Consider the following 23171-nt stretch of genomic DNA (forward strand, 5'->3'; position numbering starts at 1 on the left):
CCAGTATGGGGTAGCATCACACCCATTACAGAGAAGACATTCGGGTCAACAGCCGACAGGCTTACAGATATACTCAGTGTGGCAGCACCAAATAGCTTAAGATGCTTTTAAACTTAATCTAACAGCAAACGCACTGAATTTCTTTGGATTTATCTCTTTCAAGCTTTACATGAAATCATATAAAGTTCATAAGACCCAAAATCATGATGCAGGACCCACAAAGTCATGCCGTCTGGCTTGTTTGCTCCATGTTCTGAGCAAAGACACCATCAATAATCAAAGAGGAGAACAGAGTCATTACAGGAATCGTCAAGAGTCAGAATGAGCATAATGGAGACGCAGACAAAAAACAGTGAGGATTTATTCAGAATAATTACAGATAATTATAATGTACATTTTAATATTGTAAAGAACACATTCCTTTGTATAGTAAGTAGTTAGTAAGTAAAGCTTATTTATAAAGCACTTTTTTTGTTAGTCACAAAGCGCTGTGAAATAAAATGAAATAAATAAAATGTCATTGAAGTTAAAATATAGAATATAATACAAGGAGAGGAATCCAGATTTACTTAGACAGGTAAAAAGTGAGTTACAAAAATGTATGATGAGATAAAAGAGGAATAAGCATTTCAGCCTAAGAGACAACAGTCCTTAACTTACACAAAATCGTCAAATGTAAAATGCAGGAGGGACTAAGGGACCTCACATGAGCATCAGAATTCAAGGACTGATCGAAGACAAACACCGATGTTACACAGACAGACCTGATAAAAGCTGGAATATGATTAAAGTTAATTGCCAGATACAGGTCAGGCAGGCTAAAAATGAAAAGCTCACTTTTCTGAGAATTTAGCTTTAAATTGTTAGCTAAAAGCAATATGTTAATCTCTGTCAGACGGTCTACAAGGAAGGCAAACTTGTGCAAATGTTGAGGCTTAAAAGAACAGCAAAGCTGGGTGTCATCAGCATAAAATTCAGATTCAGAATGCAGCTGCTCGTCTTGTTTTCAACCTTCCCAAGTTCTCCCACACCACTCCTTTGCTGCGCTCCCTCCACTGGCTTCCTGTAGCTGCACGCATCAGATTCAAAACACTGATGCTGGCATACAAAGCCAAAAATTCTCTGGCACCATCCTACCTAAAGGACCTCATCACACCCCGCTCTGCACCACGATCTCTCCGATCCTCCAGCACTGCTCGACTGGTCCCTCCTCCCCTCAAGGCACAAGGAAGACACGCATCTCGGCTCTTCTCTGTCCTGGCACCTAATTGGTGGAATGAACTCCCCCTAGATGTCCGAACAGCTGAATCCTTGACTGTCTTCAAGCGACGACTCAAAACTTTTCTTTTTCAGAAATACTTGACGTAGAACTTCTATATTCTTTCTCGACTCTTATTCTGGTGTGTGTTTTAAAAAAAAAAAAAAAAAAAAAATTCTGCACTACTCAATGGAGTTCTCAGAGATAGTATTCATAGCTTGGGTCCTTATTGAGCTAGCATCGGAAATTCATTGCAGAGTCTCAAAGCACTTATGTAAGTCGCTCTGGCTAAGGGCGTCTGCCAAATCCTGTAAATGTAAATGTAAATGTAAAAATAACAAATATCCTTAACGGAGTTAATAGCGCCAACTAACGTTAGCATGTACAATGAAGAGAAGAGTAGGCCCAAGGACAGAACCCTGAGGCACCCCACAAGAGAACGAGGCACTAATTGATGTGAACTCGCCCGCACAAACTGATAAACCATGGTGAAGAGACGGAACATATATACACATACAATGTTCCCCGATTAGCAGATTAAGGCTGATTGAGAAAGCCATTTTCCATGCCAGTCTGTACAAGCAAATGTCCATCTGCTACCCAGAAACGTCTTTCAAGTCAAATAAAATGAACTGTAGCAGATCATTGATAATTTGGTGACTGTTCATCTGACCAGCTTGGTTATACAACAGGACTTGGAAACTTAAGTCTGTAGGCAATCTGACGACAGCAAAGTGTGGTTAGGATCCTTCAGATTCCAGTGCTGCTCTCCTCTGTAACCTGTGAACAGCAGAAGGTGAAGCTGTATTACAACAAGGGAATGTTTGTGATGCCACAGAATTGAGTCAGTAAAAGCCAATGTGGACTGGAATCACCATGGGAGAGTCTGGGTACTTTATCTAAAACCCAGTATGCAAGTACAGAACCTCACATATAAATGACCTTCCTTATACAAAAACACTACAATATCCCTCCCTAAGCTCAGTCCAAAACTGGTTATTTAACAGTATAGTTGTATTAAATCAGCATGTGTTGTTATAATTAAACATGCATGACTGCCGCTAGTGCATATTTACCTCTGTGTTTGGCACATTGTGATCAGCATGTGATAATAGCTCCATCTTCTGATCATCATGTGATCCCTGTAAAAGGGCGACTGTCAGCTGATTCATTTCATATTAACAGGTTCTGTCAAACAAGGCATGTAGTGACTGTGAAGATATATTTATTTCTAAGTAAAGTAACCAAACATTAAAGAACTGCTTACATAACACCAAGTTAAATACTTATACTGCATGGAGAGTGTGGGAAGATGCTAACTGCCTCATTCCTGTGAAGGACACTGTAAAAACTGACAGGTAACAGTGAACTTGTATCCAAAGTGGAGTAAATGACAGGAACCCTGAGAATCACAGAGCTCTTGTTCCTCTCTTTACCTCCTCTGTGTTTGGGCCGTTGGGGTCAGGGGGGGACGATGCAACAGTCTCCTCATTGGCCGGTGATCCCTGCAGAAGTGGGTGTTAAGTGAGCAGTTGTTAAGTGACCAGAACATTCCACATTGACAGGTTTAGTTAAACAAGTAATGTAATGACCACAAAGAGGTATTTACCGTTCAGTTTATGGCTAGTTTTAATGTAACCAGATTACATACATAAGTACTTATCAAACACTTAAACCTGTAAAATGTTCACATTATTCCTCCATGTACAATGTGAGACATTAGCTTCCCTCCAGCCAGGATTTGACAGATGCCTGATACAGTGACCATGACAGTGTAATTCATTACAGTAACTAAGAAACAGAAAGTTCATTTAGCTTAGTAGCATCGTAGCATCGAATGCAGCTGCCAATCACAGGATGGCATGTCCATCAGGCTGGGCATTGCTGTGACTGGGGGGTTTGGGGGGGGTGACTGACCCTGATGTGATGAGTCTATGTGCAGATTATCCAAGCTGATTATCGGCAATATACCTCTCTATTGTATAGTAAACTTTTGTCAGCATTACACTAGGTGTCTATTGACAAAGTTCTGGAAGTTTACTAGTGGTGCTGCCATGGAAAATCTCTTCCCTCGTCCAAAATCCTTCCCCTCCGTGACGTATCACTCAGCTCTTAGGCCCATGATGCAGTTTCAGGTTCCCCGTAAGCTTCCAGTGACCCTGTAAAGTCTCCACTTCACCCTTAATGCTGCAGCCAGAGTTCACTGCAATAAAATACGTTTACAAATGTTGTTTAATGTGTCAAACTGGGTGACACTGAGATAATAAAATCACACCAGTCAAGATATCACTATCGAGCTGAATATACAATTATAATCTAAAAAAACATCAGATGTACTATCAAACTAAACATAAATGATTTCTTAATAATAATGGATAAAAATTAATAAAAATGCACATTTGTAAACATATGTTATGGCTGTAAACTCTTGCTGCAGTACTAAGGGTGAGCTTGAAGCGTACGAGGAACTTGAAACTGCATCATCAGCCAAGCAGTTGAGCGATACGTCACAGGGGGAAGAGATTCTGCATGACAGTGCCAGAGGGCAACCTTTCGGGGGAATGGAGTACATTCACGAGACGTGGGTGATGGGGGAAGAAGAGCTGCTTTAACAACACATGCTGCCCCCCCACCCTGGTTCATCTCCAGCACAAAGACCCCCTGCATCCACGAGATCACAGCACCACTCAAAACCCCTGGGTGCTCAGGTAGGTTCGACTGGGAAGCGTCCTATGCTCAGTGTGAGCTGTTAGTGTATAGGGGGGGTGGGTACTGGAGGTAAAGGTCCTGCAGCTGGCTGAGTGCCTCACAGACGACGCTGTCCTGCCTCCCGCTGCTCAGCCCTGGGGACAGACACAGCTGTGCTGCACTAGTGGGGGAGCTGAAGAGCTGGTTTGGACAGTGCGATTAACTGGACCTGCTGAAATGTGACCTGGGGGGTCACTGCAGATGGCCAGTCCAGCCTCTTCAGGCACATTATCACAAGGATGAGTCCAGTGTTTTAAACACACAGTGCATAACAGGAAGTTTGTCGAAAGCTTAAAGGGAAAACTTACCCAGTTTAAAAACCGTGTATAAACCATGAGGCTCAGCTGTCATACACCCACACAGCAGCAGGTCACACAGACTGAGCCTCTAGCTACACAACACACCCTAAATACCCAGTATTCACTACCTATGAAGTCCCGCTTTGACAGGCTGCTAAGATGTACTACAGCAAAGCTGCCGCTCTGGGTAAGTGTCTGAGGGCAGGAAAATCACCAAGGTCATCAGGTGCCCCCCCCCCCCGCCTCATCCCTGTAAAAGAGTAAAATCACTGTAATAATGACTCTAAAATATAACAAATCGGACCGACGCCTATCTGCCCAAACCCGACTAAACCACACTGACAGGCACCAGCCTGAGCCTCACACTTTCAGATCCTTCCCTCCATAAAACACGCGGCCAGCAGTAAGAAGAAGAGAAACGGCGGGAAATGCTCACCTACCCGTCCTTTCCTCACAGCAGATCCCACCGCTTAAGCCCCACTGACCCCCATAAACCTGCCACATCCAAAGACTGGTTACCGCTCGGCATTAACCAGCATGTTAACCAGCTGCTTTAATTTACCCAAAATTCTAACTCAAGTCGAAAGAAAAAGGGGCCAAAACCCAAAGCAAAGTCGTCTGACACGTAACTAACCCATCAACCAGCAACTAAATAAAAAAATTAAATAATAATAATAATTTTATAAATAAGATAAGTTACATTGCTAAAAGAGACTGATAATTATACACCAATAACCCACCAAACCACACTAAACACACTGACTCAAGCCGGCGACTGATCTACATGAAACGTATAAAACAGCGAAGGGAGGAAAGAGGAGAAAAGCCCAGCAAACGCTCACCTCACCGTCTCTCCCCCACTGCCTGTCCTGTCGCCTGAACCACATCCACCGACTCGCTTCCTCCGCACCATTAACCAGCATTTTAACCACCTGTTTTACCTGATTAGCGCAGAAGCCAAACTCTCTTTTCTTAACTAAAGTCTGTCTAATAACTTTTACCTCCTTCTCAGTATTAACAGTCTTTCCTTAACAGCCTCTAACTCAGAGGCAAAACGCGCCAAACCCTTACTGTGCCTCCATGTGTATCTGCCTTGACTGACAGCACATCCTGATAGGATCTGCCACAGCCATACAAGTACACGGGGTATGTTTGACCCCGAGGTAAATGATGATAAACACAAACCCCAGATATAGATGTGCAGGTCTGTCAAACTATCAGAGATACATGAACCAAGGAAGAGAGCAGGCCAGCCTGGGCACAGCTGACCACAGGGGGGGCTGACGGAGGGGGACTTACCTTGTAATGCCATTCGTAATCCTGGTTTTCTGAGATGATCCGGCGGGAAGAAGCGCAGTGCTGCACTGCAGGGGCATAAAGAGGGGTTCAGACTGTTAGGTGACAGAAACAGACCTGGCACTGGAGTGATGGCGAACGTGTGACCAAAGGTAAATTAATCCTCCTCCATCCTGAATCCACCCAGAAGAGTGGAGGCGGCAGTGCGGTCCTGTACTCACCCTGGCAGGACGCGTCGGCCTGGCATTCAGTTATGTGCTCCAGGACCTTCCTCATGGTGTGACAGTGGGGCCTGGAGCACGACCACCAGCTGGAATCCTGCTTCACCCACTGGCACCAGTCGGAGTGTTTCAGGAGTTCCAGCCGCTCCTTGATCAACTCAGGCTTCTCCGGGTCAGTCAAGGTCCCCGGGGGGGGGAGGGACAGAACAACAGTCTCATCAGCAGGGGTCACTGTATGTTTGTTACAGTCACCAGAACAGCCTTCATGCTCTATGCTCTGCATCCTGGGCCTGTAAACCTCAGCTGTGTTTCTCCATCATAATCAGAGCGGTTTCTGTGCGGCTGGAAAAGCTCGATATCTGAAGCGCCACTCAGAGCCCTTTCCCTCGAGTCCCCATCTGAACGTGGTCTGGGGCCCCTGCTGGTTTGGGGGGGGCAGCTCTCACCAGGTTTGCCATCTTGGGGGCACCCAGGAGGTCAGCTGAGAGGGGGGACAGTCTGTTAAGGAGGGGGGACTTGGTCTGGAGCTGAGTGCCAACCCCTCCCACACCAGTGACCCTTGTACCCCCAGCTGCTGTCCTGTGCCCTGTCCATGGGGCTGCCAGAAGGGGGCACTGTTCCCTCTGAGGCCCATTTGATGGGGTGGCAGTGCCTTTCCAGTGTAATAAAAATGATAAAGTTGCAACTGTAGGGCCGAGTTGAGCGGATGATGTCCCAAAGTGATCAGCACCACAGCCAGCGAATAAGGGTGTGAAGGCAGGACCAAGACAGGACACACCGGGGTGGAAGTAAAGAAAACATCTACTCACTTTTCTATCTCTAAATTCTGTTCAGCACCAGGTAAGAAGTAAATTTATCTGACATGACTTAAAATTTCTTTATTAAAGCAGGGCAAGCTTGGTGTCGACATCAGAGAAACCAAGTATTCCTGTTCCAAAGATGTGACCCCCCCGCAAACAATAGAAAGGCTCAGCTCTTATACATTTCTGTATGAGACTCCCCTAAAAGGGAATCTTCTACCCCATTGGTTAAGATGGAAAGCGTGATGACCTTAGAGGTGATGACCTCATAGGTGATGACCTCATGCACCTCCACATACCTCCAGGCCCAGGGACAGACAGCCAGTCACCATCAGCTGTGCCCCCCCCCCCACACTGGCCCTTCACACTTTTCTATTTAATCCATTCCATGCAATCAAGCAAATCAGTTTAAACACAGCACACATATAAGGCTACATATGAATATACGCCTGTTTCTCTATTTCCGGCTGCTCCCCCGTTATCTTCCTCTGTGACATTGACCAGCCTGTGTAATACGCCTCGTTCTCTCAGCAAGGCAAAGGAGCCTCCGATTATCTTCACACACAGGTGGTTTCAGCTTCCAGGTTCAGGGTCAGTGCAAGACACACACATACACAGTCTTCTTGCTTAAGGCCTAAGACTCTTTGGGCATCAGTTAATCACACCCAGCACCTGGAGAGGCAGGCCTTTATGCACATGCCCCCCCGCCCCGCCGTACAGAGCGAGATGCCGAGGACCAGGTCCTCATGACTCTCTCCCCTAAGCAGCTCGTCCATGTTCAGCCGGAGCAGCTGCGCCCCCTGCAGGTGGACCTGGGACTGGCAATGGAGAGTGAGAGTCGGCTGGGACCCCCCCAGAGTGGATGTGCCTGCTGCATGGATCGGGTACGGTGACAGCTCAGACCTGGGGAGGCCCGTGTGGGCGAACAAAGTGGCTGAGCTGTTATGGGCCATGTGGCTCCAGGCAAGATGCCCCCCCCTCATTGGGGCCCCAGAGAATGCTGGGGGTGTGGCCAGTCTGGCTGACTCGTCAGGGAACAATCCATGCAGGGCCAAGTGCGGGGAAATGAGGTAGGGTCTGCGTAGAGGGGGCTGAACGCACCCCAAACACACTCACCCCGTCTGCATGTGCTGCTGGAGTCTGACCCCCCTCCCCCAGAAGCCGATGACGACGCCCCCGATGACGGTGGTGAGTCACAGCTGTGCTTGAGACTTTTGCCATGTCCCCATCACAGTGGAGGGAGTCCCCTGCTCCGCCCCAGTGGACACAGGGGCCACTGGAGAGGCCTGACGTGGAGCTGCCTGGCAATCACTCTGGACCCTGTGGTCACCCCCCCTCCCCCCCACCACCACCACGCACAGCGCTTAAGCAATCAGCCTGGCTGCAACTCAGACTGGCAGCCCTCAATGTGTCTCACAGCCCCCTGTGAAACCTGCCTGTCCTGCGTCCTGAGCCACACCCCCATCCCCCGCCCCCCTAACGAGCCACTCTGCTGTAGCTCGGCAGCCACAGATGGACAATCAGATCCCTGTAGCTTGTGCTGGAGAAGGTGACAGCAGTGGCCTCAAGCCGGAGAAGTGCCACTTCCTGCAGTGAGACCCTGGGGGGGCTTTGGCACCATGGAGGACAAACTACAGTATAGCCCACTGTGAGCCGGCCCACTCCCCCCACCCTGGGCCTGGCCTCCTATTACAGGAGGTTCCTGGGGGGTTTTCCCTGCATGTTCCAGCTGCTGCAGAGGGACGGGGAGTTCGTCTGGTCACCCCAGTGCCAGGAGGCCTTCTGTAGTCTGTAACAGGCCCAGAGTGAGGCCCCAGGGCTGCCCCCGCTGACCCCTCCCTGCCCTTTATCCTACACACTGATGACAGTGGGGTAGGGGCTGGGGTGGTCCTCTCCCAAGGGGGGGCTGGATGGAGAGAGGGGGGGGGTCGCGTCCTACAGCCACGTGTTCGACAAGGCAGAGCGAAACTACTCTGTCACCCGACAGTGACGCACAGAACTGGTGCCTGATAATCCAGCACAGATGCCCTTTGCCGCCGCCCTTGTGCTGCAAATGGGGGCATTTACTGTGAGTGGAGGGAGGTCTAGGACTGGGAGCTGCTCCTGGAGGGGGAGGCCTGTGCAGCTGCATGCCGGGGAGAGGCGTCACCTGCCCTGAGCTGCAGGCTGTCATCATAAAAGATTATGACCCCCACATGAGACAAATAACATCTGTTTTTCACAAAAAAAATATATATATATAGAAATGGCACATAAGAAATATGGGAGATAATAAATGTTTAACGAACTTTTGGTACTCAGAGTCGATATTTGGGAACTGTAAACAAAATCTAGTGTAGTCAAGTATGTCCCATAAAAAACAAGCAAAATAAAGTGCGATAAGGTAAAAATAAAAAACACTGATATGGACATGCATGTAGAATGAGGATGATTAACATGAACTGACTTCTGTGGTGAAACCAGTATGTCAGTAATCTTTTTTGAGAGGTTTTTTTAAGATAAATGAAATGGTCAATGTGTTCAGGAGATCGTGTGCTCAGAGCGTAGCGTCCCATGTCCCCCGCCGTACTAAACACACGCTCTGAAGGTACGCTAGCTTGCCTGCTACTTATAAATGACCAAGTCAGAATGATCTACCTGTTATAAAAGTGCAAAACATATATTTATGGATAAAAACAGTGTTCTTTAATATTATTATTATTTATTATATTACTATTTTTATTAATTTCCCTTTGGGATAAATAAAGCATTTATGAATTGAACCTGGATTTTAGTTCCTTCACCTTTCTCTTTCTCAGCTCGCGTGTCAGGGGGCAGTTAATGTCGTCGTTTTTATGAACAGTCCGAAAATGCCGCTCCACATTTCCTTTCTTCGGAATAGCAATGGTAGACTGACAGATGAGGTAAACACACTTTGAATATGACATTGTGAGAATAAAACTCCTCCTCCCATTCTGTATGGAACTGGTATGATTTTGGCTTCTTACTTGGTCCAGCTCCCCCATTCATTTTTATATCCTTTCTTAAGTTTCGTAGAAATAAATTGGAGGCTTATTAGGGGACTTGGTAGCTTGATAGAGTTTTGAAGCAGCTGGTGCGGTTGAACGCGTCATCCATCCTGTTTTTATGCCATGCGATCTACCCACTCTACCTGACGCATTGGGCACCGCTGGTGTGGACCATGTAAACGTCAGAGTAGATCATGAAAACAATACTGGAACTGGCGAGAAAAAAAAAACGCTTGCATCGACATTTATGCAGTCAGGTCGATGCATCGGATCGTTTGCCGTTGAATCGATACATCGATACAAATCGATGCATTGTTACACCCCTAATGCATACCCCATCCAGGGAATACAACGAGTAACAGGGATAAACGTGCACATGCGCGCACACTCACATGCCACATATCCTGTGTCTGTGGCCTAACAAACTAAGGAACAGGAGCCCATTGAGACAGAGCTCTGTCTATGAAACCCACCCACCGGCACTGCACAGGCAAAACGAGACCCAGGCTAACATGTCAAATATAAAAATGTCTGGCACAGAAAGATGTGAGTCCCCCCAGAGCACTGGCCAATAACAAAGCCCTGGTTACAACCCCCCTCCCCCCCCGCTCCAGGAGCCCAGAGCCCCACCCCCACTCTCTCAGATTGCCAGCCTCACTTGATCTTATGCTTTTACAGTCGAGAGCAGTATTGCTTTTATCCTGCAGAGGGCGATGTTCTGAGCATCGCTCATACTACAATAACTAGGGATACACTGATACCATTTTTTTTCCATACAAAGTATGAGTACCAGTGCTCAGTATTTGGAACTCACTGATTCCACTATTTTATTTTTGCAAAATAGAAAGTTAAAAGACTGACTGATGCTCTGAAGAAAGTATTTCCATCCCTCCATCCATTTCCTGTACCCGCTTGTCCTATACAGCGTCATGGAGTCCGGAGCCGATTCCGGAAGCTGCAGGCTCTAGGCAGGGAACCACCCAGGATGGGGCACCAACAAGACTTTTCAGGAAGAAAGTATTTATTTAAATTGATTGAAACTTTTAATAAAAACAAACAGACCTCATATGGTGCATGAAGATATTAATGTATGTAAACATGAGAGAGGGTAGTACTTTGTGAGATGGTAAAAAATGTAAGACGTTTGTGAGCAACGGAAAAAATGCATAAATTAAGGGTCCCACTTGATGGTGTGTGTGTACTTGTGTGTGGAGGGGGGTCATGGGTGATGTATTTCTCAATATTTTCATTCATCTTGATACTTTTCAACTTCATTATTGCATGCTGTTGTTAGTCGTCACCCAGCCTAATTATAATCTGTTTGTCATACCTCCTCTTGATATTTTACTGAGCAATTTTTTAGATTTCTGTCGTGAATTTAGAAGCCCTTCCACTCCTCAGGCATTTTGTGTTCTTGCTTATTTTGCTTGTTAATGATGCATCATGATGTGAAACCGTCCATAGGCATCGGCACATTATCACGAGGGTGAGTATGGATATTTAGACACAAAGTGCAACAGGAAGCTCATTGAAAGATTAAAGGAAAAACGTATCCAGTTTAAAAACCGTGTATAAACCATGAGGCTCAGCTGTCATACACCCACACAGCAGCAGGTCACACAGACTGAGCCTCTAGCTACACAACACACCCTAAATACCCAGTATTCACTACCTATAAAGTCCCGCTTTGACAGGCTGCTAAGATGTACTACAGCAAAGCTGCCGCTCTGGGTAAGTGTCTGAGGGCAGGAAAATCACCAAGGTCATCAGGTGCCCCCCCCAAGTGTATCCTTGAGTTTAAGACCCAGTACACTGAGAAGGTTTCCACAGTGCGTGCGATGTCACAGACACCCCCCCCCCTTTCCTGATGGCAGAGACTCATCTCTCTAAAACAGTAAAATCACTGTAATAATGACTCACTAAAATAAAACAAACCAGATCGATAGCTGCCTACTAGAGACTTCGTCTGTAATTCCCAAGAGGATGGACTCCCCCTTTGGGTCTGGTTAGGGTTAGGGCTTCCTCTGCTGCCCCCTGGAGGATGGGCTCCCCCTTTGGGTCTGGTTAGGGTTAGGGCTCCCTCTGCTGCCCCCTGGAGGATGGGCTCCCCCTTTGGGTCTGGTTAGGGTTAGTTCTTCCTCTGCTGCCCCCTGGAGGATGGGCTCCCCCTTTGGGTCTGGTTAGGGTTAGTTCTTCCTCTGCTGCCCCCTGGAGGATGGGCTCCCCTTTGGGTCTGGTTAGGGTTAGTTCTTCCTCTGCTGCCCCCTGGAGGATGGGCTCCCCCTTTGGGTCTGGTTAGGGTTAGGGCTTCCTCTGCCGCCCCCCTGGAGGATGGCCTCCCCCTTTGGGTCTGGTTAGGGTTAGGGCTTCCTCTGCTGCCCCCTGGAGGATGGACCCCCCCTTTGAGTCTGGTTCTTCCCAAAGCTTCTTCCTTCTAGGCAGTTTTTCCTTGCCACTGTCTCACTGGGGGCTTTGGGCAGTGATAATGTAAAGCGCCTTGAGACAATGCAATACTGTGAAAATGCTCTATACAAATAAAACCGAACTAAACTAAACCTACACACACATGCCCCCCCCCCCCCCCCCCCCCATACAGAGCGAACTGCCAAGGACCAGCTCATCAGGGTTCCCTCCCCTAAGCAGCTCGTCCATGTTCAGCCAGAACAGCTGCGCCCCCAGCAGGCGGACCTGGGACTGGCAGTGAAGGGAGATCCTGCAGGGCAAGGAGGGGCCCAGCAGCACAGACAGGGCAGTGTGACCCCACCCCCCCTAGAAGCTAATAACAACGCCCCCCCAGTGGTAGCGGTGGGTCACACCTGCACTTGGGACTTTTGCCATGTTTGTGTCACAGTGGAGGGAGTCCCCTGCTCTGCCCTGGTGGACACAGGGGCCACTGGAGAGGCCTGACGTGGGGCCGCTTGGACTCTCCAGCGCTGATGCCCTTTGGCGCCGCCCTTGTGCTGCAGATGGGGCCTCTGCTGTGAGCAGAGGGAGGTCCGGGACCAGGAGCTGCTCCTGGAGGGGGAGGCCTGTGCAGCAGTGTGCCAGGGAGAAGCGTCACCCGCCCTGAGCTGCAGGCTGTCGGACTGGAGGCAGCGACAGGAGCAGGACACCGACCTGGCGGAGGTGCTGCAGTGGGGGGGGGGGGGCAGCAGAGGCCTTCATGGGAGGAGGGGCAGCATTCTCCCGGGAGACTGAGGGGCTGCCGTCCAAATACGAGGCCCTGTGCCTCTGTGACTGCGAGCTGCAGAAGGGTCTAGGAGGCAGTACAGGAGGGACACTGAGGACTTCTGCCACCGCTGTGACCTCTGCATGGCACAGAAGGGTCCTATGGGCAGGTCACTCACCCAGCTCCGGCAGCCCCCAGCGGGGCCCAATGGACAGAGTGGCGGTGGACAGGTTGGGCCACCTTCCCTGTTCTGACAGGGTAACAGGTACATGCTCACGGGGATGGATTACGTCACCTGGTGGCCAGAAGCCTATACCACCCCTGACCAGGAGGGGGAGACAGTCGCAGATGCCCTGGTGGAGGGAGTGTTCATCTGGTCGGGTGACCAGGGGAGGGATTCTCAGTCTGCTGTGTTCCCTTCCCTGTGCAGCCGACTGCACATACACAAGACACACACTGCCCCCCCCCCCCACATCCTGGGACTGCAGCTGCCGTCCTTGTAGCAGAGCATCAGCACGACTGGGACACACAACTGTCCCCAGAGTAAAATGGGACGGTGTCCCAAGCTGGCCAGCCGAGGGGGGGGCTGCAGAGTACAGGAGCTAATGGGTGAGGGGGTGTACAGGGTGCTCCTGCTGCCTAGGGGGTGGGCGGGGGCTCTGCGCAGAGACAGACTGGCCCCTTATGGGGGAGACGTCACCACCCAAGCTCTGGGGCCTCTGATTTCCTCTCCCTGTTCCCCACCCACCCACTGTCCCCCCCCCCAGTTCCCTTGCCCCCAGGTCCCCAGTAGTCATGGCCAGACACCGCCGAGCATCACCAGGACTCACGCTATGCTTCCCTTAGCTGGGGAGGGGGCACTTCTTGGTGCAGGATAATACCCAGCTCACCTGAGGTTGGGGGTAGTTCATTACCCAGCCTTCACTTTCAATTTTAATTCATTTTTAGCTCCCGAAGGTTCCCCCCCCATCCCCTTCATGGTGCGTGCAGCCTTCCTGTGGGCGGCTGCAGCAGAGCTACTCCCACAGCGAACAGAAGGGTATAGTGGCTGTTTATTTCGAGCTGCTGTGAGTTATTTTATGGTGACTGGAGAGCCAATCCCACCACCAATCCCCAAAAATTGTTTCCCTGCAAGTTTGCAGAGCTGCATGCAGGAAAAATAAAAAAGGAGACAAAGAAAAGGCTGAATGTGACCTGGAGGTCCTTCGGGAAGGAGGGAAACTCACAGACTTTCCAGTGTGTTAGACAAAAATGGACCTGGACTCCTGTCCGCAGAGGCCTGTCGACCCCGAGCAGTCAGCACCGTCATACGCTGCTAGATGACAGCCCACAGCATCACCATCACATCAGGCTGACCAGTCCTGTGCCCCGGCTGACCTGACGTCCGCTGTCTCCAGTCAAACTTGTTCCAGAAATGCCTGGCTACAAAGCATAAGAAGCTGTGCCTAGATGACAGCGGTCGGCTACACGACATCCTCCAGCTGACCATGGTCAAAATGGCAGGACCCAATGGTGACCGTATGTTAGTCTACCGACCCTGGACTGCTGGTGACCTCACTGATGTAGCACGGAGCTTCACCGACCCCCGACAAACAGGGGGTGTGAGGTTTACAAAAGAACTGGGACAGTTCTGCAGAGAATTTCAACCCATCAGTTATAAACTCTGTAAACTATTGCATTTGGGATTGGACTTTTCCAAGATCTCCACTGTCTGGTGCAAGGCTGCATATCACGGCCGAAAACCCATATTACGATCATGAGAACAACGTGGAATGTCGTACATTCCTCACCAGACTGCAGGAACAACTAAGGGAGGCTTTCCCTGTGCAAATGGACATGAGCAGGATCTCCTCCTGCAAACAACAGGAGGGAGAGACTGTCATGCTGTATTTGCAGAGGCTGAGGTCCATCGTGGAACCAAGACCAGGGAACATGAATGCAGACCAGGCTGTGACGACCTTCAAAGCCCAATCAACACTAGAAGCGACGAGCGCCGGTCATTTAACAGCAACAATCAAAAAAAAAAAACTTTGTACTCGACCGAATTCCAGGACCCTCCTCCAGGACGTTTCCTAGATTTGTGCGTTGCATCGCCCAGCACCCTTAAATTTTCAAAATCATACTGGTACAAGCTAGTTTAAAGCTATTTTGCTCATACGTGTGCGAAATTGCGGATAGCTGCACGTTCGGCCATGTTGTGTCCTGCTTTCCCAAACTGCCATTCTCTTCTCTCTCAGCAGATGGCACAAGGATTATATATATACGTGTGTGTGTGTGTGTGTGTGTGTGCAAATGATTACTAACTTAATTTAATGAACAATGACCCGTGGATTTTTGTTTCTACAAGAGCGTAACTGTTGTCTCTAATTTATGTGTAAATATGTAACTAATCATTATGATCACGTCATGACATGCCAGTATTTTACAGAAGCAACAATTTACAATGGTGAAATGCAAACAATTTGAAAAATGGATAATTAATATGCACATTTATATTTCACGTCTATGTACATAACTAATATTATTCTGATAGTTTGTGTGTAGACTATGCTAAGCTCAGTATCGGTCCGTCTATCATCTGATCGTTCGTTTTCCTGTATGCAGCCAAACAGGCCTGATTTCACCATGTATGTTTGAGGAAACCCTGACATACTCTGACTTTTCTGTATATATCAGCAACAGGATGCTGTTCAGCCAAATGGCTGCTTAAATATTAGTTTAAATACTAGAACTCGTGGCCATAAGTGGAAATTAGCGTGAGAAAATTTTAAAACAAATTTGAGGAAGCACTTCTTTACACAGCGTGTAGTTAGAGTATGGAATAGTCTTCCTGCTAGTGTAGCACAAGCTAAAACCCTGGGTTCCTTTAAATCAGAGCTAGATAAGATTTTAACAACTCTGAGCTATTAGTTAAGTTCTCCCCAAATGGGCTTGAATGGGTTCCTCTCGTTTGTAAATTTCTTATGTTCTTAACACATTTTGCAAAAACTGATTTTCAAAACATGCTAGAATAATGTGAAAAATCACAAGTTGGTCAATAGCCAGCAAACTTTGGAACACAGACCATTATAGGCACAAGTCTGATTCAGCTTCTGAATCAGACTCTGAAATTGATTATGCTGCAGACTCATTTCAAGAGGCAAGAGATGGCACAGTATGGGTTGAACAACCGACTGGAAACCCTCGGGGGAGAGAGCATGAGAATGCAGTATAATGAGAGAAACCCCAGGGCCCACATGTTATGCCAAGGACAGTCCATTGAGCAGTTTGTGGTTGATTGACACAGAAATGTGGGAAAATACTCAGAAATACACTGAAGAAGAATCTGATCGAAAAAAATGGCGATAAATTCAAGCTGACAGTTTATGAGCTAAAAGCATTTGTGGGTCTCGTTTATTTGAGAGGTATTACAGGTGGCAAAACCATGAAACTGTATGCACTGTCTAGCACTGTCTGTTAATGCCACCACTGATGCCATGACCAGGATCAACGAAGAGCTCACAGCACTACGACTCATGCCACCCCAGGGCAGACTGCCGCTGGACATTTTGCTGGCGAAGGAGGGAGGCGTGTGCTATGATAGGGGACCAACGCTGCACATACATCCCGGCCAGCGATGACGCCCATGGCAGGATCTCTTTGGCTGTACAGAGCGTGACTGAGGCTGACAGACAGCTTCACTGGGATGAACACAGCAATGCCACCAAAATGTTTCTTTTGTTAAATCAGCCTGTGTCTGTGTTACAGTATCATATGAGCGCCTTCCCTACCATGTTTAACAGCAGGGGCCTGTGACCATGGAGATGTACTGACATGTTCCTGAGTGCTGGAGTCATAATAAGGGCTCTTCCTCTACCTCAACAGACTCCACACTTACAGGGAAGGAGGAAGAGCACAAGGGACACAGATCTGCTACAGACACAATTATGTATAATAATCTGAGGGAAGCTGGTCAGACTGATGTAGGGAAACAGGCCCCAGGACACCAAGCAGAGGGGCAGATGTATCCTGGACACCTACCTGGTCTGGACCAACATCTTGGAGTCTCTGAAGATGGCCGAACGCTTCTTTTATTCTAAGGAAAAAACAACACAGTTTAGAGCAGTCACCTTTATTTGATTAAACTTGATTACTCAATCATTAAGGATCACTAATTCAAAATTTTCTTTCCCTGATACTCAGCAATATGGCAGAAGGAAGGCGGCACACAGCAGATGGGGAACAAATAAGGAGGTGAAAGCATCAGGTGTGTGGAAGCTCTTAAGTATATATTATATTATATTATATTATATTATATTATATTATATTATATTATATTAATGTGTCATTGTGACATTTCCTCCAGGTGTTCCAGGGGTGTGAGGCAACAGTGCTAACCACTGCACCACCATGTTGCCCCCGTCCAAAAACATGCTGAGGTTAATTGGAGTTACCAGATTGCCCTTAGGTTTGTGTGTGTGTGTATGTGTGTGAATGTGCCCTGTGATGGGATAGAGTCCCATCCTGGGTAATTTCATGCCTTTTGCCCTTAGCCTCCAGGACAGGCTCGAGACACATTCTATGTGATACTTAATTTGCCTTCATTTATCCCTCAATAACCAGACTTTTGTGCTTCAAGTCTTAAGTTCTGCACCCAACCCACGAACAGTAATAAATTAGGTTAAAGGCATAAGTTACATTATATTACACAGAAATGCATTTGCGTATCCAGAAGAAGTTCTGCTTCTGGCAATATTATACTAAAAACAGTTTGTCTCTTTTGTTACCATAATATATGCAGCATAGTGACTCAGTGGGTAACACTGGCACCTCACACCCCCCAGCTTGGGCTCTGTGCAGTTTGCATGGTGACTCAGTGGGTAACACTGGCACCTCACACCCCCCGGCTTGGGCTCTGTGTAGTTTGCATGGTGACTCAGTGGGTAACACTGGCACCTCACACCCCCCGGCTTGGGCTCTGTGTAGTTTGCATGGTGACTCAGTGGGTAACACTGGCACCTCACACCCCCCATTTTGGGCTCTGTGTAGTTTGCATGGTGACTCAGTGGGTAACACTGGCACCTCACACCTCCCGGCTTGGGCTCTGTGTAGTTTGCATGGTGACTCAGTGGGTAACACTGGCACCTCACAGCCCCCAGCTTGGGCTCTGTGTAGTTTACATGGTGACTCAGTGGGTAACACTGGCACCTCACACCCCCCGGCTTGGGCTCTGTGTAGTTTGCATGGTGACTCAGTGGGTAACACTGGCACCTCACACCCCCCGGCTTGGGCTCTGTGTAGTTTGCATGGTGACTCAGTGGGTAACACTGGCACCTCACACCCCCCATTTTGGGCTCTGTGTAGTTTGCATGGTGACTCAGTGGGTAACACTGGCACCTCACACCCCCCATTTTGGGCTCTGTGTAGTTTGCATGGTGACTCAGTGGGTAACACTGGCACCTCACAGCCCCCAGCTTGGGCTCTGTGTAGTTTGCATGGTGACTCAGTGGGTAACACTGGCACCTCACACCTCCCAGCTTGGGCTCTGTGTAGTTTGCATTGTGACTCAGTGGGTAACACTGGTACCTCACACCCCCCGGCTTGGGCTCTGTGTAGTTTACATGGTGACTCAGTGGGTAACACTGGCACCTCACACCCCCTATTTTGGGCTCTGTGTAGTTTGCATGGTGACTCAGTGGGTAACACTGGCACCTTACACCCCCCGGCTTGGGCTCTGTGCAGTTTGCATGGTGACTCAGTGGGTAACACTGGCACCTCACACCCCCCATTTTGGGCTCTGTGTAGTTTGCATGGTGACTCAGTGGGTAACACTGGCACCTCACACCCCCCAGCTTGGGCTCTGTGTAGTTTACATGGTGACTCAGTGGGTAACACTGGCACCTCACACCCCCCCGGCATGGGCTCTGTGTAGTTTACATGGTGACTCAGTGGGTAACACTGGCACCTCACACCCCCCGGCTTGGGCTCTGTGTAGTTTGCTTGGTGACTCAGTGGGTAACACTGGCACCTCACACCCCCCGGCTTGGGCTCTGTGTAGTTTGCTTGGTGACTCAGTGGGTAACACTGGCACCTCACACCCCCCGGCTTGGGCTCTGTGTAGTTTACTTGCTCTCCCCATTTTCCCCCAGATACTCCAGTGTCCTCCCAGTCCCAAAACATGAGGTTGGATCAACTGGCATCTCTAGATGTTCCATCACATGTGAATGTGTGTTTGCTATGTAATGGACTGGCATCCTTCCCAGGGTGTCCCCTGTCTTCTGTCTCGTGCTTCCTGTAACGGGTTCTAGGTTCACCATGGATGGATGGATGGATGGATGAATGGATAGATGGATGGACAGATTTCATTCTTATTACATTCTTTTCATAACCAATACATGTTATTACACTTAAAAAGATACACTCACATTCTTTTTTTGGACAAATCTAGAAATACAAAAGAACAGTGATTCAATTAATTGCTTTTGAGCATCATAAAGCATCATAACAGCATCATAAAGACAGAGCAAAAATCCTCAAAAGGATTAAATCAGCACTGTTATGAAATGTTACGTCCTGAGCCACACAATGTGCCAAACAATTAACACAATGTGGTTATAAATGAAATATTAATCTAGATTAAATGCTGGATATGTAGGTCAACAATGTCACTTTAAGCGGTTTCTTATCATGGTTTTGTACTGCAAAATTTTCAGAGGTGACAATTTCAGGTCCAGAAAGTAAAAATCCACACCATGATTTACTTTCAACCAACCAGTTGAGCATAAAGAGTCACAGTCACAGAGTACGCAACTGGTTGGTTGAAAGTTAATCATGGTCTGGATTTTTACTTTTGGGATCTGAAATTGCCACCTCTGAATATTGTTAAGGACAGTTAATCAGTAGCTACTGAGTGATTACTCAGTTTTTTGTTTGATTACTTTCTTTTATACTGGGTTACTGCCTGTCTTGATTCTGTCAGTGACTGGGAAACAATGACTGGAAAGCTGACAACACACTGAAAAACTCCCAGTACACATATTCAGCCTTTATGGAAAGTTATGCATCATATCTCTGTTATACTTACAGTATGCAGACATCTGTATAACAAACCAGCTAAAGAGGAAGACAGACCCAGAAATCAGGACAATCAGCCGTAGATCCCATGAGTGTTTTCCTGTCTCTGAAATGACATCATCACAAAATCACTGAGGTCAGTAACTGAGCAGTAAGTCACACACAGGGTGACAACCGGCGTGACCCTGAAAAGGGGGACAGCTGTGTGCAAGAAGGGGGACTAAGGCTCAGAAACGAGGACACCCCGGGGGGGGGGGGGGGGGGGATGTCATGCATCGTATCGAGCACAGCCGCTGTCGGCTTCCATAGTATGTGTGTGGGGGTGTTCCATACTTCATGTGTGACTGGGGTGGGGGAGAGAGAACAAGGGGACTAAAAGGAGGATAAGGGAGCTAAAAGGAGGATAAGGGAGCTAAAAGGAGGATAAGGGAGCTAAAAGGAGGGTAAGGGGCTAAAAGGAGGATAAGGGGCTAAAAGGAGGATAAGGGGCTAAAAGGAGGATAAGGGGCTAAAAGGAGGATATGGGGGCTAAAAGGAGGATAAGGGGCTAAAAGGAGGATAATGGAGCTAAAAGGAGGATAAGGGGCTAAAAGGAGGATAAGGGGCTAAAAGGAGAATATGGGGGCTAAAAGGAGGATAATGGAGCTAAAAGGAGGATATGGGGGCTAAAAGGAGGATAAGGGAGCTAAAAGGAGGATAAGGGGGCTAAAAGGAGGGTAAGGGAGCTAAAAGGAGGATAAGGGGCTAAAAGGAGGGTAAGGGAGCTAAAAGGAGGATAAGGGAGCTAAAAGGAGGATAAGGGGCTAAAAGGAGGACACCCAACAGCAGTGCAGAGGGGGGGCTGGAAAACCACACAGTCTGGATGAAATCCGAATGAATGTCACCCTAGTGACAGATAATAAACTACAGTAATGCATATAAACATAATTCAGCTGCACTCTTAAGTTTCCATAGAAGCACTAAATATGCAGGAGAAACATCTCAAAGTTTTAGTGTATTTACCTGCTTTGAGTTTTAATGCTACAGCCAGGGCAGCAGAATTCAGGAGAGGGAGAGCAAAAGCCCCTGAGAAATATACATATTTACGGGGTTTGGCTGAAAGGTAGAGAGAAGCATTAGTCACACAGCTACATACATACATTCAAACAGCCATGAGTATATCATTTGGTTTTTCATTATTTAAATGTACAATTTATTCACTGATGTTCAACATATGAATTTTATAAGTGCAACTGATTTATCAATACAAAAAAAAATAAAAATCTTTGATTTGACAAGAGTATTTTTGACACATTAACAGATTTGAAAGTTTAAGCTTAAAAAAGTGTGAAAAAAGAACTGGTTTGTACCAAGGCACTTTTTCCGTTTCCAGTCATCATTGTTTGTGACAATCAGGATGTAGATGAACACAAACTCGCAGATCTTTACAAGTCGTTCTGTGGTCAGAACAATGGGGTGACAACAGAGGTTATTAATTATGTGAACAAGCTGCTGTACCTCTAACATCAGTAAATACATGGACAAGTATAAACAGAACAAAATTCATAACAAAACCACGACATTTGAATCAGATGAGCTTTATACAACTTGAAAAAGGTTTTTTTTATTGGTTGTTCCTTAATCATTAATAAACTGTTACTAATTATTATAATCATTAAGGAAAATATTAATGAATAGAAAGATTCATTCACAAACATTTATAAATGCACTACAGTCATATCTTGCTCCTGGTATTTAAAAAAACAGCTCTTAAGTCACTTGTAAATATAAAACAATGGGTTAGTAAACAGTAACTCTGAACTGAGATACAGTTGAGCATTTGCAAGCTCTTTAGCAAATACATTGTAAGAAAGGAGTAAGATATATCTTTGTAATACATTTGTAAATTTGATTTTAAGTGAATCTTTTTATTTACTAATTTATCAAATGATTCATAACACTTTATTAACAGGTAAGGAGCAGACCATTAAGGCTCAGGTATTATTAAGAAGTCTTGGGCTGTTTTTTAGCTGCAAGTGGCAGGTTTTTTAGCAGTGGCGGCTGGTCCATAGGGGGCGCTCGGGCGCCGCCCTCCCAGATGTGGGGGGAAATATAAAATATATAAAAATAAATATATATATATATATATATATATATATATATATATATATATATATATATATATATATATATATATATATATATTTTATCAATGTCAGTTTTACTTTAGTGTGTGCCTACATGCAATCTGAATTATTTAAACAACATTAATTTCCACCAACTGACTCTCATTCAACAGTGAATTTCCATCGACAGATTTCCACCAATCATTTCTCTTCTTGGGCGCTCATCAAAGCACCCCAGAAGTGCAGCGAAATAACCAATCGTGTACGGTTGCTAGGTGAATATAATAAAGATTTCGCCTATCAGCATCGCCGAATTAAATGGTTTTGGGGTGCTGGAAATTTCGCCCCTGATACAGAAAATGCGGGAAAGTTTTGGATTGTTCTCAGGTCAGTTAGTCAGTCAGAGAGCGATAATGGCGTCGACGACAGTTGAGGGGCAGCTTCCAGCAAGTTCGGTGAGATCGTTATTGAATTACCCTTTTGCAAGAAGGACGATGGTGGAAAAAATCCATATTAAGGAGCTGGGACCCAACAAGCCCGAAATAAGTTCCCTCCATAGATTTTCTATTGGGTTCAGGTCTGGAGACTGGCTAGGTCACCCCAGGACCTTGACATGCTTCTTACGGAGCCACTCCTTAGATGCCCTGGCTGTGTGTTTTGGGTCATTGTCATACTGGAAGACTCAGCCACGACCCATATTCAGTGCTCTTACTGAGGGAAGGAGGTTGTTGCCCAAAATCACATGGCCCCATCCATCTTCTCCTCAATACAGTGCAGTCGTCTGGTCCCCTTTGCAGAAATGCACACCCAAAGCATGATCTTTCCACCCCCATGATTCACGATTGGGATGGTGTTCTTGGGATTGTACTTATCCTTCTTCTTCCTCCAAACACGGGGAGTGGAGTTTATACCAAAAAGTTATATTTTGGTCTCATCTGACCACAGGACCTTCTCCCATGCCTCCTCTAGATCATCCGGATGGTCTTTGGCAAACTTCAGATGGCCTGGACATGTGCTGGCTTGAGCAGGGGGACCTTGCGCGCGCTGCAGGATTTTAATCCATGACGGCATAGTGTGTTACTAATGGTAACCTTTGAGACTGTGGTCCCAGCTCTCTTCAGGTCATTGACCAGGTCCTCCTGTGGGAGCCCCAGTCCGAGAGAGATTGACAATCAGCTGTTTGCCTGATGTCCTGTAGCCCATCCCAGCCTTGT

General features: G+C 47.1%; 4 protein-coding genes across 16 annotated transcripts in view; 2 read left to right on the forward strand and 2 right to left on the reverse strand.

Moving 5' to 3' along the window:
• Positions 1-23171, forward strand: part of LOC125704417 (NACHT, LRR and PYD domains-containing protein 5-like) — a 97228-nt gene that overhangs the window by 26963 nt on the left and 47094 nt on the right. The window lies entirely within an intron of this gene.
• The window catches only part of LOC125704420 (protein NLRC3-like), a 91869-nt gene that overhangs the window by 22026 nt on the left and 46672 nt on the right, over positions 1-23171 (forward strand). The gene's annotated exons all lie outside the window — the stretch shown is intronic.
• LOC125704429 (histone lysine acetyltransferase CREBBP-like) lies at positions 340-17533 on the reverse strand. The gene is made up of 6 exons (XM_048969977.1): positions 16820-17533; positions 5823-5985; positions 5605-5669; positions 2695-2763; positions 2335-2400; positions 340-2038 (listed from the first exon to the last, which is right to left on the reverse strand). Exons 2-6 carry the CDS (start codon positions 5875-5877, stop codon positions 2009-2011), a joined length of 285 nt encoding a protein of 94 aa, XP_048825934.1. The 5' UTR covers positions 5878-5985; positions 16820-17533; the 3' UTR covers positions 340-2008.
• Positions 17965-23171, reverse strand: part of LOC125704423 (uncharacterized) — a 43283-nt gene continuing 38076 nt past the window's right edge. The window contains exons 15-19 of one of the 8 annotated variants that reach the window (XR_007381124.1): positions 21202-21288; positions 20855-20947; positions 19863-19958; positions 18870-19222; positions 17965-18049 (exon numbers count right to left, since the gene is read on the reverse strand). Coding sequence is in view for 3 of the 8 variants with exons in the window: in XM_048969965.1 (XP_048825922.1) it covers positions 19200-19222; positions 19863-19958; positions 20855-20947; positions 21202-21288 (299 nt within the window). In the remaining 5 variants the exon portion in view is untranslated. Of the gene's footprint in view, positions 18050-18366; positions 18428-18742; positions 19223-19862; positions 19959-20854; positions 20948-21201; positions 21289-22669; positions 23097-23171 lie in introns of those variants that run through there. The other 7 variants (XR_007381123.1, XM_048969965.1, XM_048969961.1 and 4 more) reach the window with 7 other exon arrangements.

The sequence above is a fragment of the Brienomyrus brachyistius genome, chromosome 12, assembly GCF_023856365.1.
Source record: "Brienomyrus brachyistius isolate T26 chromosome 12, BBRACH_0.4, whole genome shotgun sequence".
In the NCBI taxonomy this organism is placed as follows: Eukaryota; Metazoa; Chordata; class Actinopteri; order Osteoglossiformes; family Mormyridae; genus Brienomyrus; species Brienomyrus brachyistius.